The 20,201-nt window shown below is 45.2% G+C and overlaps 2 protein-coding genes across 3 annotated transcripts in view; one reads left to right on the forward strand and one right to left on the reverse strand.

Annotated features, from left to right (window-relative positions):
- IL19 (interleukin 19) overlaps positions 1–19,671 on the reverse strand; it is an 88,954-nt gene extending 69,283 nt beyond the window's left edge. Inside the window, exons 1-4 of one of the 2 annotated variants that reach the window (XR_003204992.2) lie at positions 19,500–19,595; positions 19,011–19,153; positions 18,158–18,278; positions 167–2,803 (exon numbers count right to left, since the gene is read on the reverse strand). The gene's annotated coding sequence lies outside the window, so the exon portion shown is untranslated. Of the gene's footprint in view, positions 1–166; positions 2,804–18,157; positions 18,279–19,010; positions 19,154–19,499 lie in introns of those variants that run through there. The other variant, XM_073884454.1, reaches the window with a different exon arrangement.
- On the forward strand, positions 5,405–9,916 carry IL10 (interleukin 10). The gene is made up of 5 exons (XM_025855120.2): positions 5,405–5,671; positions 6,483–6,542; positions 6,804–6,956; positions 7,956–8,021; positions 9,090–9,916. Exons 1-5 carry the CDS (start codon positions 5,507–5,509, stop codon positions 9,180–9,182), a joined length of 537 nt encoding a protein of 178 aa, XP_025710905.1. The 5' UTR covers positions 5,405–5,506; the 3' UTR covers positions 9,183–9,916.
- Positions 19,672–20,201: the final 530 nt, after the last annotated feature.

The following is a 20,201-nucleotide window of genomic DNA, read 5'->3' on the forward strand; positions in this document are numbered from 1 at the left end:
ATTTGTGGAAGTAACCTCAGAGCTGAGAACTGAAGGATGAAGAGAAGGGGAAGAACAATCCAGAAAGGGGGAACTGCATGTGCAAAGGCCCTGTAGTAAGAGAGAAAGCCTGGATTATCTGAAAACAAAAAGAGGAAAGCCAATGAGGCTGGAGGGGCAGAGGGAAGTGAGGAATGCTGAAAGTGGAGGCAGAAGAAGGGTCAGATGAAAAAGGAGTCACAGACAGTGTGAAGAATATGGACCTTTGCTTTACCAAGAAAGAGAAAGTGGGAAGCCACTGAAGGGTTTAAACAGAAGAGTCATGATCAGATTGTTGTTTGCAAATAATCATGCTACCTACAAAGTGGGGAACAGTTTGGAAAGTGGATATTAGAATATCAATTAGGGGGCGCCTGGATGGCTCAGTCGGTTAAGCATCTGCTTTTGGCTCAGGTCATGATCCTAAAGTCCCAGGATTGAGGCCGGGATCGAGCCCCGTGTTGGGACCCCTGCTCAGGGAGAGTCTGCTTCTCCCCCTTCCTCTGTTTCTCCCTCTCCCTCTGATCCTCCCCCTGCTTGTGCTCTCTCTCACTCACTCTCTCAAATAAATACAATCTCAAAAAAAAAAAAAAAAGAAGAAGAAGAAGAAGAGAGAAAAATCGGGAGCACCTGGTAATAGATTGGTCACGGTTGGCAAGGGAGAGGGGGGAACCAGCAAGTTACTTTTAGGTTTCTGGCTTGTATGTTGGGTTAGATGGTCACATCATTTACTGCATTAGGGAACACTAGGTGAAGGTGAGACCCAGAGAATGGAGATGACTTCAGCCTCCTCTACAGAACCAACTACATAAATTGGGGGCCAGTGCAAAATGAAAATGTGGGGCCATTTGTTCAACAATTACTAAGAAACTCAAGGCAGGAACAGCTGAGCAAGAGCCCTTCTAAGTATGGGACCCTGTGCAACTGCACAGCTATTCCACACTAGTACTGATAATAACTACGCTAGTACTCTATTAACTACACTAGTTATTCTAGGTAGTCACGCAGGCAGAGCAGAAACAGCTGTGTCCTCTGGGTGGCAAAGGCTCCAACACCTGGTCTGTCCTGGCCCCTATACGCCAAATTTCTCATGTGAGAAGTCACAGATCACAGTGTCTGTCCCCTAAGGAAAATCCAAATTGCTTGATTTGGCACCCCAGTTGCATAAAGGGGAATTCCACGTTGGCTGTCCAAAGATCAGCCCTTCCGCTGTGGTTTGCAATGTCTGCCGGCCACGATCCTAGGACAGGCGCCCAATCCAGTTTGCATAACTCTTGCTTGATTTGCCCTAGGGGTGGCCCCTACTTGGGCTCTTTGAAACTTCTGATCCACCTGGCCCATATTCTGAAGCAATGCGGCCACAAGGCCAAAGTCAGAGAAGCCCAGAGGCGGACGGAGCCACAGAAGCCTGTGCCCCAAAGCCCCCACCTAGCCACACTTGGGGTTGTACTGTCTGCCTCTGTGCTGTTGACCAGGCCTGTTGCAGCATAGCAGCTGAGGAAGCTTCTGTCCAGGATGCTAAGGAAGGTTATTCAAGGGAATACTAGAAATTTCAAGCTGGGGAAACCATTGTACATACTAGATGTCCCAAGCAAGAAGAAATGAAACACCCGTTATCAGCCCTAAAATAATAACAACTAATGGGTGAGTAGAAGCCAAGGCCCAAGGGGATTCTCCATCAGGCTATCATTTGTCTGTCCCAGGTGGGCACCATCCCACCTTCTCTGCCTGTTCCCTCCTGAGTGGACCTTGTTGCCAAGCAAGCTAGTTAAACCCTGAGTCCAGCAAGCCCCCATTCCTTAGCCTTCCATTTGTGGCTCCAATGGAGCCCTCTTGGGTCTGAACTGTAGAACTTCGGCCAGGTGCAGAACAATGACGCCAGGAAGGCTGCCATTTTTCTGAGCACAGGGGTAGCTGGAAGAAGATTCCTTATGAGTTCGTGTGCCCTTAGATGGGACCTGCAAAATGTATTTACACAGTGCTCATGCTCACGCATGTGCGCACACACACACACACACTGGACTCCTCTGCATCTAAAGTAGTGAAACTCACAGAGGGAGCTTTCTGGAAAGATTGTTAGGATCTCTTGGGTTGACATGACTTTGGACTTTACCCACATCCCTTCTCCCTGGAATCTTGCAACCATAGAGAGGAGAGCAGGAAGGCAAGAAAAAGCAGGCTCTAGAGGACCTGAGTGTTGTACATGACATGAGCCTCAGGCTTAAGTGAGACCAAAAAACATAATATCCTTCCTTTTTCAAGCCATGATTAGTCAGATTTTCTTTCATTTGCAGGTGAATATAGAAATTCGGGAATATTCTGAAGCAGGGGTGGAAAGGGGGAGGTATTTCCTCTCCCACAACCTTCCTCTGATTCCCCAGAGAGTCCTTACTGGAAAAAGTCATTTAGATTCAATTTAATGATCATTTTTTAGACCCTGCTATGCATCTGAACTCGAGGGAATATTGGACTCAGGCTATTTGCCCTCAGGGAGCTTACAGTGGTCAGTGGCATTTGAGTCTTCTTGAAATCCACAGAACCAAACAGCGCCCAGACTGACACTCCATCATCCATAGATGCCCATTCTCTCACTTCCTCCCTGACAAGGGCTCTTCCCTTGTACTAAAACCCAAACTCAAACTTCCTATAACATGCAGACTGTTGACATTTATGTCTCAGATGTGACTATGAGTTTAGGACTTTTCCCAGTGGATTCCACCTTTGCCATTAACTATTTCATGTGCCTTGGAAAATCACTTTCTCCTCTGGGCCTCAGTTTGCCCATCTGTAAAATGAGAGGTATGGATTACATAATGGTTAAAGTCCTTCTTCTTCCGATACCCTGTGACAGAGGACATTTTAAATACTCCAAGAGCCATGGAGGCCTGACTCGGCTCTGCAGAAAGGATTGTAATGACTTTTCAAATGAACTTGAGAAATAGAATGATGCTTATTTTTCTTATTCTTGTTGTTTTGTCAATATAATAGCAGAGGCTCTTAGCTTTTCCCAAGACAGTCATCCCTATTTTCTTCTATCATCTTGATGTCAATCCTATATGTTGATAGGAAAGATACTGGTATCTCCATTTGTTACTTAAGGAGGTACATCAGAAATTTTGCTATGGTTATCTTTGATCCTTTAGATTCTGAAATTTTGAGATGAGAGAGGACAGTGATTTCAAATCCATGGTGGAAAAATCAGTTATTCAACAAATGGCTTGAGGTCATTGGCTTCACGTTCCAAAACAAAGAAGTCAGAACCCATACCTAACCCTACCTAATGGCTTATGGATTAAAGAAAGAAATGGCTTTTGCCCACCTCCCCCCTGCCATCTTGCTCATGTGTATATGTGTATGTGCATGTGTGCATTTGCACATATATCTCACATTATAAGAAGAAATTGTGAAAATGCTGGCCTGCCTCCCTGAGTTGCTTCCCTATCCTTCTGCATACCTGCCTGTGCTCAGACCAGCCTCCTTCAGGTTACTTCCTCCAGCCCTGGTACACGCTCATCATGCACTGTGTTATGCCCACCCCAACATAGAAAAGAGAAAGTTGCATAGCTGACACCTTCTTCCATGGACCAGGTACACAAAGGATAATAAAATAACATCCTACTTCAGGGGGCTCCCAGCTGACTGGGGGAGGCAAGGTGTGCATACAGATGACAACAATGTCAGATTGTGGGTTTAGTAGTGGAGGCAACTACAGGGCATGGTGGCAGAGAAATATAGGAGGGGTCTGTGCTGCCTGGGTCAGGGAGAAGGGCCTCAGAGCTTTACCTGGCCTGACTCCTCCATGCAGAGTCTACACCCAGAACACCCAACTCAGAAAGGCAGTCAGCTCTATGAGCTAAAGCAGGCACAGCTCAGGAAACCCAGGAGACAAAAGGAAATGAGAAGGGTACAAGGGGTGAAAACTCAGCTCCTCGGCTCTTTTCTCTGCTTCCTGGCAGCAAAATTCAGTCCTCCTAAGCCCAGTGTGAATCAGCAGGAGCAAAAATTTCTGCCTTATCTTCACTCTTGTTTCGAAAATGTTCTTTTCTCCCTTCACGATTCTTAGGTTTTTGCATTGACACTCCCCAAATTATTAGAAAGGGAGGCCACAGCTCCCTGGTCCTGACCCACAAGGTACATCCACAGGTTGGGGCTGGACCCTGTCATTTCTTTCCCCTCAGACTCATTCCAGACTGGCCTTATTGGAGGTGGAGCAGCCTTCCTCACTACATCTGGCTCCCCTACCTGCCCACCCTCAAACACACACACATCCACGTGTGCAAGTCCAAGACAAGGGCTAAGGCTTCTTTGGAAGGGGGAAGGGGCAGGTAAGAGCAAAGAAGGGGCCTGCTGTCCAGACTTCTTGGAATCCTGACATAATTTTCTTGTTATTTCTATTTCCCCCCACCCCCCACCTTTCAAGTGTAAGTGTCCAACCATAGAAGCTCACAACTAAAAGAAACCATAAGGACTCTTCAATCCAACCTTATCATTCCACACACTGGAAACAGTGTAGAGTAGTAGAGTAAGGAGCATGGCCTTGGTGTCAGGTAGGCCTGGATGCAAAGTCTGACTCTCTCACTTAGCGCCCAAGTAACCTTGTGCAGGTTACTTAACATCTCTGTGCCTCGGTTTACTCGCTATAAAATGGAGATGATAAGGGTCACAGTGACTGGCAGGTGCCAAGCTATCAGTAGGTGTGGATTACTCTTACTAACTTCCCCCAAGTACTGGGACAGCCGAGGAGGTAATGACATGGATCCGAGAGTTGAAATGAACTCAGGGTTAGAGAAGGAGCCTGGAGTACTTCCTATGGCCTTGCTTGTCCTGTGGGAAGCTGGCCTCTGCAAGAGGACATCCTGGAACATAAAATGAAAGAACCAGAGGGATCTTTGAGGATAAGCTCACCCTGGTTCTCACTTGGGGAAACTGAGGCTCTTCCCAATTCAGCAAGGAAAAGCCTTGGGTATGCAACCCAGGTTGGGGAGGGGATCCAATTATTTCTCAACTCCAGTACATTCTGGAATGGCCAATTTGTCCACGTCACTGTGACCTAGGAACACGCGTATGGAACCCACAACTGTGGGCCTCTGTGCACAGAACAGCTGTTCACCCCAGGAAATCAACTTTTTTTTTTTTTATTAAGAAAAGCTGGAAAGTTATTTTAAAACAGAGAGAGAGGTAGCTCTTCCTAAAATAGCTGTAATGCAAAAGTTCATTGTTCAACAATCCCTTTTGCTTACAATGCAAAAAATTAACAACTTTAAGAAGTTCAACGAATGCAAAGTTGGAGAGGTCTAGGGAAGGGAGGGGCGTTAATCAGAAGAAAACACTTGCCAGGAAATCTGACTCTGTGGCTTTTTATGAATGGGGAGGCCTCACTGCACCCACAATATAAAAGGGGGACACAGTAGGTGAAGGTCTACACATCAGGGGCTTGCTCTTGCAACACCAAACCACAAGGCCTGCTCTCAGAAGGCAGAGCTTCAGCATGCCCAGCCCATCGCTGCTGTGTTGCCTGGTCCTCCTGGTCGGGGTAGGAGCCAGCCGACACCAGAGCGCCCTGTCTGAGGACAACTGCACCCACTTCCCAGCCAGCCTGCCCCACATGCTCCGAGAGCTCCGAGCTGCTTTCGGCAGGGTGAAGACTTTTTTTGTGAGTATGATGCCTTCCTGTCTTTCCTTCCATGCTGGCACTGCCTCCACCAGGCATTCTGCTAGACCTCTAAGAGTCCTCCCTCTTGTTCACTTCCATCCCCAGCATCCATTTCCTTCAAAGTGAAGTTCTTTAAGAGTCCCAGGTCAAGCCAGAGGCTCAGCGAGTTAAGCTAAGCCCAGTGATGCAGCAAAGGTGCAGAAAAAGCCACCTAACAGGTCAATGCACTAGGACTCCTACGCTTAGAAACTTTTATAAAGATTCCACTGGAGCTCAGTTGGCTGGGGGAAATCACAAAGGGTCTGACTGAAGATGAAGATGTGTTGTTCCCCATCCCTTGTGGCAGGAAAACATAAACTGGAAACCTGCTGGTTGGGGAAAGCGCTGTGCGGGGAAGGGGCGTGGGCGAAGCCTGCTTTAGGAGATGCTTCCCATCTCCAAACAGCTTTCAAAGCTGCAACTGGATGTTCGCAGTGGGGAGAAAGACAAGCAAGGAGCCCCGAAGTGTTGGGTAGGCAAGGGTGGACCCTTCGACCCTGGCTCGGCTCTGCAGAAAGGAGACCAGGACCGAGTCAAGCATCTGCTGTGGCTTCAAAACCTGGCCGAATTTTTTTAAAATAACTTGATCCTGAGGAAAAGGACCTGATTGAACTAAGGGTTCCAGCACTGCCGAATGTCCTGTTTTGAAAATCTCCTTTCCGTTTTGGGGCCAGGCTGCACTGATTAAAAATCAGAAGCTCTATAAATAAGAGGGCATCAGAGAGACATTTCCTCAAACGTCAGGTTCATTCTCCCTTTGTTCTTCTTGCAGCAAATGAAGGACAAGCTGGACAACATGTTGTTGACTGGGTCCTTGCTGGAGGACTTTAAGGTGAGAGCCTGAGGAGGTGGGAGGAGAGGGTGCAGCGTGACTCAGAGAAGGGAGGCCTCCGGGAGCAATTCTGCTTCTTTGCTTTGAAAAGGAGAAGTGGAAAGATCTTAACTCAGCACACAGCCAAAGGGCTGTCCTGGGGGGTGGGGGGAGAGAGGTGGCTGGTTAAGAAAGGTCCCTGGTACAAAGCTGTCCTCTCAAGCTAGGGCAGCAGCTCTTCCTCCCAGTCACTGTCCCCCTAACCCTGGCTCCTGCCCTTAGGGTTACCTGGGTTGCCAAGCCTTGTCGGAGATGATCCAGTTCTACCTGGACGAGGTGATGCCCCAGGCTGAGAACCACGACCCAGACATCAAGGAGCACGTGAACTCCCTGGGGGAAAAGCTGAAGACCCTCAGGCTGAGGCTGCGGCGTTGTGTGAGTGCGCTGAGTTCTTTCCCTTGTGGCTCTCGGGGTCTTCCTGAAACCCCTGCCCAGATGCAGAGACAGACGGGCAGGAGACTCTCGGAAAGGCACTAGAGTTCCATCTCTTGCTCATTTCTCTCTGAGCAAGGAGTGGGGGGAGGCTGCTAGGCATTTACATGTTTGCAAACAGCTTTCCTGTTATTTGTGAGTCATTTGTGGGTTATTAACTACTCCCCTCTCTCTTTATGAAAGGGGCCCAGAGCTTCAGTCTGGGCTCCCTCGTCCCTTTGGACCTCGACCCCGGGCCCAGCCAAACGGGCCAGGAGGCAGAGTCCCTCGGAGAAGAAACTCCACTTACCTCTCATTCTCTACCTTTTGAAAGCAGAGCTCTTAAGTGGGGCCCAACTGACTGACAGGGCTTTCCTTGGCATTTTAGAAGAGCCAGGGAGCTACTCACCCCCAGGCTAGTGTCTCTAAACAATTCCCCAGGAGAAAAAATTTCTCTGACTGAAACGATCCCCTCACCACTGGTTTCCTCAGGGCATCAGTCAGTTGGTCTCTGTTTGTAGGATGGGACTCTGCAAAGGTTTTGGTCTGCATGACTGAGACTGCATCTCTACTCCTCGGGGACTTAGAAATGGTCCCTGTGGCTGAACCTGAAGAAGAGAGACAGGACAGGGAAGCAGGGAAGGACAGAATGGCTGGCTCAGCACTTGTCAGCACTGTGGTGTTCAGAGAGGAAGCTCCAAGCTCCAGCTCCTGGGTTTTCACGCAAGCTTTGCAAACGCCTTGGAGTGGCTCCTAGAGAAGCACTTTTCATTTCCCTGGGCTGTTTCGTCCCTGTCTAGTGGGCAAGGGTGAGGTGGGGCTCAGTTCTCCTGAAGGAGCTACGGGGCTTAGGTATCCGAGATGAGTCTGGCCCCTTCTTCATGCTACTGGCTTGTCCCCCAAGTGCTGTGGACACAGGAGCTGGGAGCCCATGGCATTAATACTTTCTCTTGTCCTCCACAGCATCGCTTTCTGCCCTGTGAGAATAAGAGCAAGGCGGTGGAGCAGGTGAAGAATGCCTTTAGTAAGGTGAGTGGATGGTGGTAGAAGGGGCTTGGGGACCATGACCTCTACCCACTCCCCAAGTTGGCAGGTGCTAAGCAGGCCCCGTCATTCTCTTGAAGGGGGTGTGGGAACCCGACAGATGGTGTGACCTCCTCAGCCAGTGAGGAGCTGCTGCCTCGCTTATATTTGTTTTCTGTGAAGTGTCTTTGGGGGTTTCTAAATGACTGTTCCCCGCCTTTGCAGGCCTGTGGGTTGAGCCAGTCAGCCAGCCTCTGAACGCAGTGAGCTAGATGCTGGGGAGAGTGACAAAGGAAACAGAAAGTAGCTTGTTGGGAATCTAGACTAAAGCCACACGTGCAGGAAGCCAACACGTGAATGCGCACACACAAACACACCCAGGGGTTCAGCCGGAACTCCCCAGAACTCTGAGCAGGAAGCAGAATTCTCATTAATCTAGAGTCGGTCCATACTCACTTTCTAGCTGCCATTCACACCTGCCAAGTGCCTCAGAATGTCAGCTCTCAGATCCAGTGGGGTTTCATGCTTCCAACTGCCCGTGAACTGCTTGACCCCATTTCCCAGAAGCCATGCGGTCTGTGTCCTCTTCGTGGGCTGCAGACAGACCCTGGGCAGGTTTCCAATGTCAGGAGCCATAAACCCCCTGACAGTAGTCCTGAGGAGCAGGGCAGGGCCTGTTCTATCCATTGGTGGGAGGGCATCCACATAAAAGGGCTCCCTTTTCTCCTCTTACTGACTTGCTTTCAAAGCAGTTCCTCTAACATCTTCTCTCCAAATTCTGAATAAGCGTCATGTGAGCACATGACCTTTAAAATTGTTAAGGCATCATTTTGTAGACTGTGCTTTAAAAAAGCGAATGTTCCTCTTGTTACTTGCTAGCCATGCTTTAGACCAATGCATAGCCCTTCCCAAGGCACTGGGCATACCCTAAGCTTCCTAGAGCCTATCCTTCACCTCCTGACTTACGAGAGCAAGTATGGCACCTGGGCCCCAGCGTCATACCCATCCATGCCAGGGACCCATTTACTCACTTAGATGGGGCTTTCACTAAACATTTCTTATCTCCCTACACAGCTCCAAGAGAGAGGTGTCTACAAAGCCATGAGTGAGTTTGACATCTTCATCAACTACATAGAAACCTACATGACAATGAGGATGAAAATCTGAAACAGGCTGGGGAACAAAACATCCAGGATGGCAACTCTTCTCAACTCTAGGACATAAATTGGAGATCTGCAAAATCCCATCCAGGGATGTAGGAGAGCTGAACAACTCCGTGGAGAACCCTGCTGTACCTCTCTCTTAGAATATTTATTACCTCTGATACCTCAACTCCCATTTGTATTTATTTACTGAGCTTCTCTGTGAACTATTTAGAAAGAAGCCCAATATTATAATCTTTTTCAATATTTATTTTTTTCACCTGTGTGTAAGCTGTTTTCATAGGGTGATACCCTGTGGTATTTGAGTATTTTAAGAGAAATTGTAAGTTATATAAGGAAAAAAATGTTTCTTGGGGGGGAGTACTGAAGCTTCCATTCCAAGCCTGACTGTACTGGATAGCTGTTGAGCTGTTTCCCTGACCTCCCTATAATTTCTCTTGTCCCTGGGCCTGGGGCTCCTAGAGTGTTAAAAAACTCTTACCCTCTTAGGAAGAGAAACTAGGGAGCCCCTTTGATACTTAGTATTCCAGTGGCTCAGAGGAATTCCCTTGACCTCGTTCCCCAACCACTTCATTCTTGAAAGCTGTGGCCTGCTTGTTATTTATAACAACCTAAAGTTGGTTCTAATAGAACTTAGTTTTAACTAGAAGCAATTCAATTCCTCTGGGAATGTTACATTGTTTGTCTGTTTTCATAGCAGATTTTAATTTTTAATAAATATGTGAATCATTAAAATCATGTTATGGTGTCAGTTGACTTCTGTTTGACTAAAATTATTCCCTCAGGGACACCTGGGTGGCTCAGTCAGTTAAGTGTCTCCCTTCCACTCAGGTCATGTTCCCAGGGTCCGGGGCTTGAGTCCCACTTCGGGCTCTTTCCTCAGCATGGAGCCTGCTTCTTCCTCTGCCTCTCCCCCCACTCATGCTCTCTCTATCTCAATATCTCTCTCTCTCTCTCTGACAAATAAATAAATAAAATATTTAATAAAATAAGATAAAATAAAATAAAATGATTCCCTCAACATTTCCAAGATAGACGAGAGTAGATAAATGAATTCTGCATTCCAGAGAAAGCAAGCCAGCTATCCTTTCCCAAAGAGGAGGTAAGTTCCAAATCTGATCAGAGGAAAAAAAACCAATAGCGAAAACTGCCGTTGTCTTCCTATAAACTCAGTCCTTTAAGAAATTATCCTTAAACTCTAAAAGATCATGCTGATTTTCAAGACTAAGGATGACATTCTATAGATACCAAAATTAGAAAGATAAGCAGATGAATTTTTTAGTGTTTTTTGTCTTTGTTTTCTAGGGGTTTGGTTTTGTTTTGGGTTTTTTGTTTGTTTGCTTGCTTGTTTGCTTGTTTTGTTCTGTTCCACTTGGTTTTGCTTCTTCAAAGGCCCAAAGGTCTGGGTGAATACTAACCTACCCGGGTTGTTGTGAAAATTCGGACAAAGAGCTAACATGGCTCCTGGCACTAAGAGATGGTCCCTATACACGTTTGGTTGTTATCGGTATGCACAACCTACCAAGTCCTCCTTGAGTTAAGATCAGAGGCCCACAAACAGAGTAGAATATAAGCAGATCAGCCCACTTGATAGAATACCCAAGGATTTAAGGCACTACCGTCCCTTCTGTTCCCTCCTTCAACCACCAGACTAATGTGAGATTGGCTTCTGACTGCGGTCTGTTGGGAGGGGCACGGTGGCTGGGGAAGCCCTATTCAAAGCCCCGTGACTTGGAGACGAGAGAGAGGGAAACAGTGGTCTGAGTAACACTGATCACCCTCACAGTCTGCCCAGGCAGCCCTGGTCTGGGGGAGGAGGGGGGCTAACTGGCTGTGGGCAGTTTTTCAGTAAGACCTGACTCACTTCAGTTAAAGTAACCATAGGAAGGAAGTGGGAAGCATCAAAGCTGAAATTCTGAGATGAAAGGTTAAGGTTAAGAATGGAGGCTAGCAGAACACCAAGAGAGAGCAGTGAGGCTCTACGCCGAGGCCGTCTGTCTATACTGAACTGGAGAAGCCGTGAGGTTTAGGCAGCTAGGGCTCTCTGCTAGGCAATGCGCACTAACTTAAGGTTGAGGTTGGCACCTCATGTGAGGGAAGTGGGCATCTGAAACCCAGACACAGCAACTCACCTAGAGAAGCCACACAGCTGATGAGATATTGACAACAGTCACAATTCATCGAGCACTTATTTTGAGCCAGTTGGTGCTAGTTATGTACGTATTGGGCATGTGTGTGGGATTATTATTGCAATCTTCTGTAAGAGGAAACAGATGCTCAGACATGTTGGTATGGCCTGGCCACATGGGTTATACAGAGACTGGAGAACTGAGAAAAGTATAAAATGCCTTTCCTTTTGTATTAATTATCTATTGATGTCTCCAAAATTTAGTAGCTTAAAGCAAAACACATTTTTTTTTTTTTTTTGTCTTTTTGTGTAGGTCCAGAATCTGAGAGTGGCAACTAGGGGTCCTGGTTCAGGGTCTCTGAGGGGGTTGCAGGCAAAATGACAACCAGGGCTGCAGTCATCTGAAGCCTGGCTGGGGTTGGACAAATCACATCCAAGATGTCACACTTAACATGGCTGTTGGCAGGTGGCCTTGGTTCCACACTGGCTATTGGCAGGTGGCCTTGGTTCCTTGCTACATGGGCCTTTCTGTAGAGCTTCTTGAATGTCTTCACCACACAGTGGCTGTCTTCCCCAGAGTCAATGATCTGGGAGAGAGCAAGGAGGAAGTCACGGTGTCTTTTCTACCTAATCTCGGAAACCTCACACCACACTCCTGGCACATTCCGTTTGTTAGAAGTGAGTTGGCAAGTATAGCCCATATTGAAAGGGAAACAAATTAGATTCCACCTTTTGAAAGGAGGCATCTCAAAGAATTTGTGGACATGTTTTTAAACTACTACACCCTTCTAAGAATTTAGAAAAAATAGCTCTGTGCTCGAATGGCACATCAGGCTCCTGGGTTGGGGGGGACAAGGAGATGAGTTGGGTAAGTATTAGGGTGCATGGAGAGGCCATCACCATGGATACTACCCTCCTCCAGTTCTCTCCCCTGTGGACTCACTCTAATATATTTACCTCTATGAGCCTCAGTTTCGCATCTGGAAAACTAGCAAAAACTTTTTTCCCAGGTGTTATCTACTGAATGTTTGTGTTTCCCCAAAATGCATTGTTGAAGTCCCAACACTCACTGTGATGATATTTGGAGATGGGGCCTTTGGGAGATAATCTGGGTTGGATGACGTCATGAGAATGGGGCCATCATGATAGGATTAGTGCCTTTATAAGAAGAGACACCAAAGAGCTCTCACTCTCTCTCTTTCCACATGTGCATAATAAAAAGATCTTATTGAGCACACACAGAAAGATGGCAGTTGCTACAAGCCAAGGGAAGAGGCCTCAGAATGAAACCTACCATGTTGGCACCTTGATCTTGGACTTCCAGCCTCCAGAACTATGAGAAATAAATTTCTTTTGTTTAAGCCATGCAACTTATGGTACTTTGTCATGGCAGCCTGAGCTGACTGGTAGACCAGACTTGATATAAGGGTCAAATATAATGTCAGGTGTGAAGGTACATATGTGTTTTGGATTGGAAATATAGAGATGAGGTTTAGATAAGGATGGATTGATTGATTGATTGATTGATTTTTGGCAACAAGCCTTTATTCTGTAAGAAGATCAACCACCTCATCTCCCATGTTCCTCTCCTCCTCACACCACAATTTAGATAGCAGTGAAGAATGAGAGTCTCTGTTTGTGGTCCTAGCTGCTGAGGTGAGGAGCGTGGGACCAGTGAGAGAAGCTCCTAAAATCTGTGATGATAATGTGGTCACCCTACCTAGCCACTGACGGAAATCAGACGGATCAAAAGGTTCGGGAGGCACCATCTGGAAGGAAGGGGATGATATCAAAGATGGAAAGAAAGAGGAAAGAGAATTGGCTTGAGAGCAGAAGCTACCCACTCTATAGCACGTTGACCCCTCAAAACACTTATAGGAGTGGATTTAATTGTGGAACATGAAGACCAGCTTTAGGCCTGGGGTGATTTAGGGAGAAGCAGGCACAAGACTCCAAGGAAATAGGAACTGGATCCATAAGAACAAACGCTCAGAATTTAAAATGGCAGAACAATCTTTGAACTTCCATAAGTTGCAGAACTGGCTACAAAATGAACCAGTCAACTTCACCTTGGAGTGGTTAGTGGGTCCAGGTGACATGTGTGTTCCATTATTTAATCCTCCTTTTACACACTAACTCACTTGGTGACTTTGGAAATTTTACTTACCCTGTCTGGGCCTTAGTTTCTTTGATGATAAAACAAAGAAATACGTCTAGACCCATGGTTTCCAACTGGGAGCACTAGATGCATGCACATTCCCAAAAGCACTCATCGTGGAGAGACTGTCTTTGAGCAATTTCCAAAACTTGAAAAAGCCTAATGAAATTGTACATTTGTCACCCCCGCCTCCCCTAAGTGTGTGCAGGCTCACTAAAAAGCACTTCTATGTCCTTGGCTGGAGTAATAGCCACTTTGTATGGAAAGACTGGTCGCCTCCTGATGGCCGGAAGCTCTGTTTGCTAGTCATCTATGATATTTTTGATCAATGAAAACAGAAAATGGAATTATTTCTTGAATTTTTTTTTTAACCAGCTGAAATATTTTAAAACAGAGAGTCTCTGGGGAAAATTAATAGCAGCAGTCCTTTATGGTCAAAAGCTTCAAAACCACTAAATGAGATGACCTTGAAGTGCCCATTGAGCCCATACGTCCTAATTCCAGCATCTGATTCCTCCGTCAGCCAGGCCTGTTCCCATTTGAACCCTCTTCTGGGACACATTCCTGTCCACAGAGTCTGCACTGGGAATTTTCCAGATGGATTCCCAGTCATTGGTAACTATCAACAGCCCCCATCTCCCAGCAGGGCTGAGCAGCCACAGAGCCCTGAGCTTCCAGAAGCCTCCTTGACCCTCTGTCTGGAGAGGATATGGAGGAGATAAAAGACCCAAGGAAAAGTAACACAGCTTGTTTCTTACTCCACAGCACAGAGATGATGTGCACAGCCACTGGAGTCTGCCAAACTTTGGATCCAAGCTTCATGACTTTGAAACAACGCCTACCTCAGTATCCTCTGTAACATGGAGAGAATAATTGTTCCTTCAAGGTGTTGTTGTCATAAGAAATAAAGGCGTGGATACATGTAAAGCACAGAGGAAATGCTTAGTAAAAGTGGCTCTTCCCTTAGACGTTTGGAAAATGCTCACATGAGACCACATGGTAAGATCAGTGCTAACACCATAAAAAAACAGCTGGACACTCTTTGTGTGTCCATCACTAAACCTGGACCTTTCCTTATACTATTTTCTGCTCTCAACCCACCATTTCTGGATGGAAAGAGAAAATGGGCCATCCCTACATTTGGGAAGGACAGAAAGGAAATGACATTTTTTTGAGTGCCTGAAGGAATACTTGGCTTGATGAAGTAAATATATATATTTATGAATTATATAATTCATATATATATGAATTGTAGCTATTAAAGTTGCATTAGTTCACTGAACAGAAGCTTAACAGAGGTGACTAACTATCATCCCGAGCAATAATAGTTACACATACCATTAAATAAATATTAGGTTAACTATGTAGGAAGTTTTTATTGATTACAACACTGGGCTTTGTTCATATATGCTCATTATCTATCATTGTTACTACCTGTTAGCAACCCAGAAAATGAGACAGTCTACCACACTGCTTCTTTCCTTACCATTATTCAAAAAAAAAAATACATTTTTTTTTCCCAAAGTCAAGAAGTCATCGTATAATGGAGCCCATAGTTTGTCCAATATGCAACCCAGAATCTCATGCCTATTTGAAGTCTTTCTGGATTATTTAGAAGAAGCAGATGTTATTTCCCCAGCTGAACCCTATCATACTTCTACCAGAGCCAAATTAGTAACTATGACTAGTATGCAGCATAAATAACTAATCATGTCTCCTCTCAGTATAATCTCTACATTCATATCTAACAAGGATGGGACTCAAATCAAAACAGAGGCAAATTGCCTTCTCCCTGGCCTCTGCCCCAAATCGGAGTTTTTATGAGATGTGCGTTTATTCACTCAGAACCTATTATGCTCTAGGTACTATGTTGGATGCTGGAGAGAAAACAGTGAATAAAGCAAACATAGCACCTGCCTTCATAGATTTAACAGCTAAATCCATAGGGGCAAAAAAAGACATTACAAAGTTACCTACACAATATTATTATAATTTTGAAACTACTAAATGAGAAGTGAGAGGTTTTAATGGAGCAACTAACCTAGACTCCAGAGTAGGGATGGGGGGCCTTCCACAAGAAGGTGACATTCAGCTGGGCATGAAGAATGAGTGGGAGTTGGACAAATGAAGAGGGAGATGATGAGAACTTTAGGCAGAAAGAGCCACATATTTCAAGACCTCTTAGAATGGCAAAGCATGAGGGGAGGGAACGTCTCTGAAGCAAGGGTAGATTTGTACTGATGCTCAACATAGCTGGACCCTGGGCCCTATTCAGGACCCTCTGGCTTCTCCATCTCCTCTTGTATCCTGAGTATCTGAAGTAGGAAGGGACTTAAACTGTTTAAGGAACTAAAAGATGACACATGACAAGTGAGGCATATTATACATGAGGGAGAGAAGTTTAACATGAACTGGAAAAAATGGGCAGAGGCAAAATGTTTAGACTTTAAGGGCAAAGAGAAGTAATTGAAGGTTATTAAGAGGAGAATCTACATCTTCTGAATGAGACCTTATAGGGTCCATTTGCTTCTAATTCAGGTAAGAGGAAATTGTAGTATGGACTAAGGTGGTAATAAATAGGATTTGAGAGAAGTGCAAGTTTTCAAATATTCAGCAACTACTTAGATGAGTGTGGTTACAGCAGGCGATGGCCAAAAAGCCCTCTGATCTAGCCTGAACTGGGTAGAGAAGAAGGTTTGGAAGGGAAGGTGATATATTCTACATTGGCCCTACTGAGTTGGAGGTGCCTCTGAGACTTGGAGTGAGCTTTTCTATAATGGTCAGCTGGACTTAAGAGATGTAGTCTGAAGATAAATATGTGGGTGTCATTGCTATAGCGATGGTGAGTGAAATCATGGGAGTGGAGAAAATCACCAAGGGTAAGAGTGTTGAATGAGAAAAGAGCCCAGAACCAAGCCCTGGAGAACCCAGATATTTATAAGTCAGAGCAAGAGAACCTGACAAAGGAACTTGTAAAGAATGGCCTGAGTGGTAGGAAGAAATACCAGGAGAGAGTGGCATCCCTGAGAACAAGGAAAGCCACCATTTCAGGAAAGAGGGAATGGTCAACTAAATCAAACACTATTGGGAGGTCAAGTAAGATCAAGACAAAAGAGCTTCTACGGGATGTAGCAAGTGGGGGCACTGGTGACTTTATCAAGAAGAGTGCAGGGGAGTTGCAGGCGATGGAGATTGGTGAGATTGCACAGTAAATGGGAAGTGAAAAAGTGGAGGACAAGTGGAGATGACAGGACATTGGGCCAACAGAGGAGAAAAAGAAGTTAAGATAGATGAATGAGCTAGAACTGATGAAGACAGTTCCTCAGAAGGCAGGAGGGGGTAGGATGCAGGTAGAGGAAAGGATGACCTTTGAGATGAGGAGGAACACCTTCATTGAATAATAACAGGAAGGAAGTAGAGACAGTGGGTACAAAAGCAAGTTGGTTTGAAGATTTGTTGGCAGGAAGTTGAGGTCGTTTCATCAGATGGTTTCTATTTTCTCTGAAAAGAGTGAATAAGAGAGAGAATGCAAGAAGGTTTGAGGAGAGAAAGAAAGATTTGAAGTGGTACTTGCAGATATGTGGAAAGCAAATGACTCTAAAGAAACATGGCAGAATTCCAGGCAGGGTTGAGCCCAGCTGAGATAGGTAATCATGAATTGAAGTTTGCCAGATTGCACGCTTTTTCTCAGGGTTCTCCTGGCAGCCTGGAGTAAACACACCAGAATTGTTTTTACCCCATGAATATAACAAAAGGACAAGGAGGAGAGGAAGTTGAGAGTATAAGTAAGAGCTTGACTGGGGAAAAATGCACCCAGGATTCAACGTTGAATAATGAAGGAAATGCAGACAAGAGGGAGCTGATGAAAAGGGATAGTGTCCTTAAGCCAATGGACTGGAGGTTCTGATGTAGTTGAGGAACAGTTGTGGTGGTAAGACCTGAATCACCAAGGAGAGGAGGTGGTGACCAGAGAGAGAAAAGACTGAATGAAGATATTTTGGAGGTGAGCAGTTTTGAAGGACGATGAATTCCAAGCTATAACCACTGGAGCAGGTGGCTGAGCAAAGGCAGAGGGAAAAGTCATCAGCAATGTGGAGGTCACGAAATTGAAAAGCCACACTTTGGAGAAGTCACCCACGAGGGCAATGAAGTCCATCAGGCTTGTGGCAGTAGAAGGAAGGCCAGTGGAAGGCAGGGTTAAAAAGGGTATGGGGTAGGTGCTCAAATAATTTGTGAATGAAAAGGAGAGGTAGATGTTTGAGCATCCTGGAGCTTCTGGTGTATTCCAATTCCCATATATGTGGAGTTCTCAAAGTTTCATACACTTGACAACTTATCATTTTAAATTTCCTAAATCTTAGAGGAGTGCAGATCTAGACTTCTTGGAGGATTCCCTAACATAGACTGCTTGGAATTGCATAATAAATAGAAGGACTTATATAGTTGTAAATATATCTTAAAAGATTGAAGTCATTTTTACATCAGGAAAATAACAAATGTCCAAACATTAACCACACATAACCCTAGAGTCACTCAATTCAAGAAGTTTGTAATTTTGGCCAACATGAATCATCATCCAATGACACATCCAACTGGCAACCTCCAGCAAATTTCCAAACAGATCTTTCCTATGATATGCAGGTTCTTTATCCCCTGGGTCTCTTCTATTCTGCATACAGCCATTCCCACTTACCCACTGTTGTGCTTTCCACAGTTTCGGTTACAAATGGTCAACCATAGAACTGGAGCAGATGATCCTCCTTCTGACATATTGCAGCAGAGTGCACATCGCAAGACCCATGTCATTCCCCTCACTTCATCTCATCACGTCGGCATTTCATCATCCCACATCATTACGAGAAGAACGGTACAACAAGATATTTTGAGAGAGACCACATTCATATAACTTTTATCACAGTATATTGTTATCCTTGTTCTATTCTATTATTGTTGTTGTTAATCTTTTACTGTGCCTAAATTATAAATTACATTTCTTGGGGTGCCTGGGTGGCTCAGCTGGTTAAGGGTCCAACTCTTGATTTCAGTTCAGGTCATGGTCTCAGGGTCCTGGGATCGAGCCCCACATCAGGCTCCACACTCAGCAGGGAGTCTGCTTAAGGATTCTCTACCTCTCTCTGCCACTCCCCCTGCTCATGCTCTCTCTCCCAAATAAATAAATAAATCTTTAAAAAATATATGGTCTTTTTCAAAGGTATGTATATTTATGTATATATATATATGTGTGTGTGTATATATATATATGAAAAAACATAGTATACATAGGGCTTGGGACTACCCACCGTTTCAGGCACTCACTGGGACTCTTGGAATGTAACCCCCATAGATAAGAGGGGACTACTGCATTACTGTTATCCTCAATCTCTTTCTTACAAAGCGGGAAGATAGAAAATCACCATCAAGAAAGTGTTACCCCGAGTATAAGAGACATCTGTTGGTGACACTAGAGGTCCCCAGGGAAACAGCAGTGCCACCTGAACTTTTCCTATGATAGCTGCCTCAATAATTATAATGAGTAATTCTCTTACCCTCCTTTCTGCTGAGACATCCAAGCATCAAGTATCCTGAGTTGTAGTCTAGGGAGGAGGATGGGGGCAGAAAATCATCTAAATCAGTGCCGGTCAGTGTGGCCTAAAGACCAGTGCTGGTCCACGAACTGTTCGTTCCCAGTCTGTGATGAGAGCAGCACAGAAACGAAGTTTAAAAAACTTTATAGCAATTTGATAGAGTATTTTTTTGTTAGATCGAGTCATTGAAAACAAGGGCTTGTATTCTGTATATTTTTACTTTTTTTCATTTTATTTTCCTAGCAATTATTTTTATTATATTTTATGAAAATGTTCATCCACCACGGATTGGAATTCTTTTTTTTAAATCTGGTTCTTCACCGAAAATAGTTTGAGAAACACAGGTTTAAATCACACTCCTAGGCTTTATTCTCAGATTCATGGAAACTCGAAGCTGGAAGAAAGAGGTAGTGAGATACCACTGGTAGAAACACGTAGCCTTAGACTTACCTGGTTTCAAATCCCCACTCTACCAGTCACCGTTGACCTTGGATAAGTTACTTAGTCTCAATTCTTCATATGAAGGTAGAGATAATAGTCCTGGAGTTGCAGATTTGAGATGAGGATTACAGGAGATACCACGCTGCTACTAGCCTAGCACAATACCAGGCCCATAATGAGGACTGTGAGTTGTGTTAAAGATCATTTGGTTGAACCCACAACCTACTGTTCCAGTGAGAATCTCAGGCCCCACTGATGAACCAACCACAGGTACCCTAGCCCAGGCAACACATCCTGACAAGGACCCCAGCTCAGGCAAGGCAGGTGGGATGGACCAAGTCATCTCTCCTCTGTCTCCATCATACCTAAAGAATTTAGGATCCTCCCCAGGAAGGAAATGTTGCAGCCACTCTTGGCTGCCATTCTCTGTTTCTCTCATGAGAAAGAACCTTGATTTTCTTTAGACATCCCACACCCATGCCCCTCATGGGAGCTGGGCCCCTCCCAAGGTAATTCTGTTTCCCCTCTCCAGCAAGTGACTTAGGAATGGGTTCGTGCTGTAACCTGGCCAATGAGATTGAGGAGAGGTTGGCCGAAGGGCTACCCGGAAATACCCTTCTTCTTCTTCTTCTTCTTTTTTTTTAATGTTCTTGTTTTATTTATTTTTAAAGATTTTATTTATTTATTTATTTATTTATTTACTTGACAGAA

This window comes from Callorhinus ursinus, unplaced genomic scaffold (genome assembly GCF_003265705.2).
Source record: "Callorhinus ursinus isolate GAN/ISIS: 27379988/994484 unplaced genomic scaffold, GSC_fseal_2.0 scaffold57, whole genome shotgun sequence".
Lineage (NCBI taxonomy): Eukaryota > Metazoa > Chordata > Mammalia > Carnivora > Otariidae > Callorhinus > Callorhinus ursinus.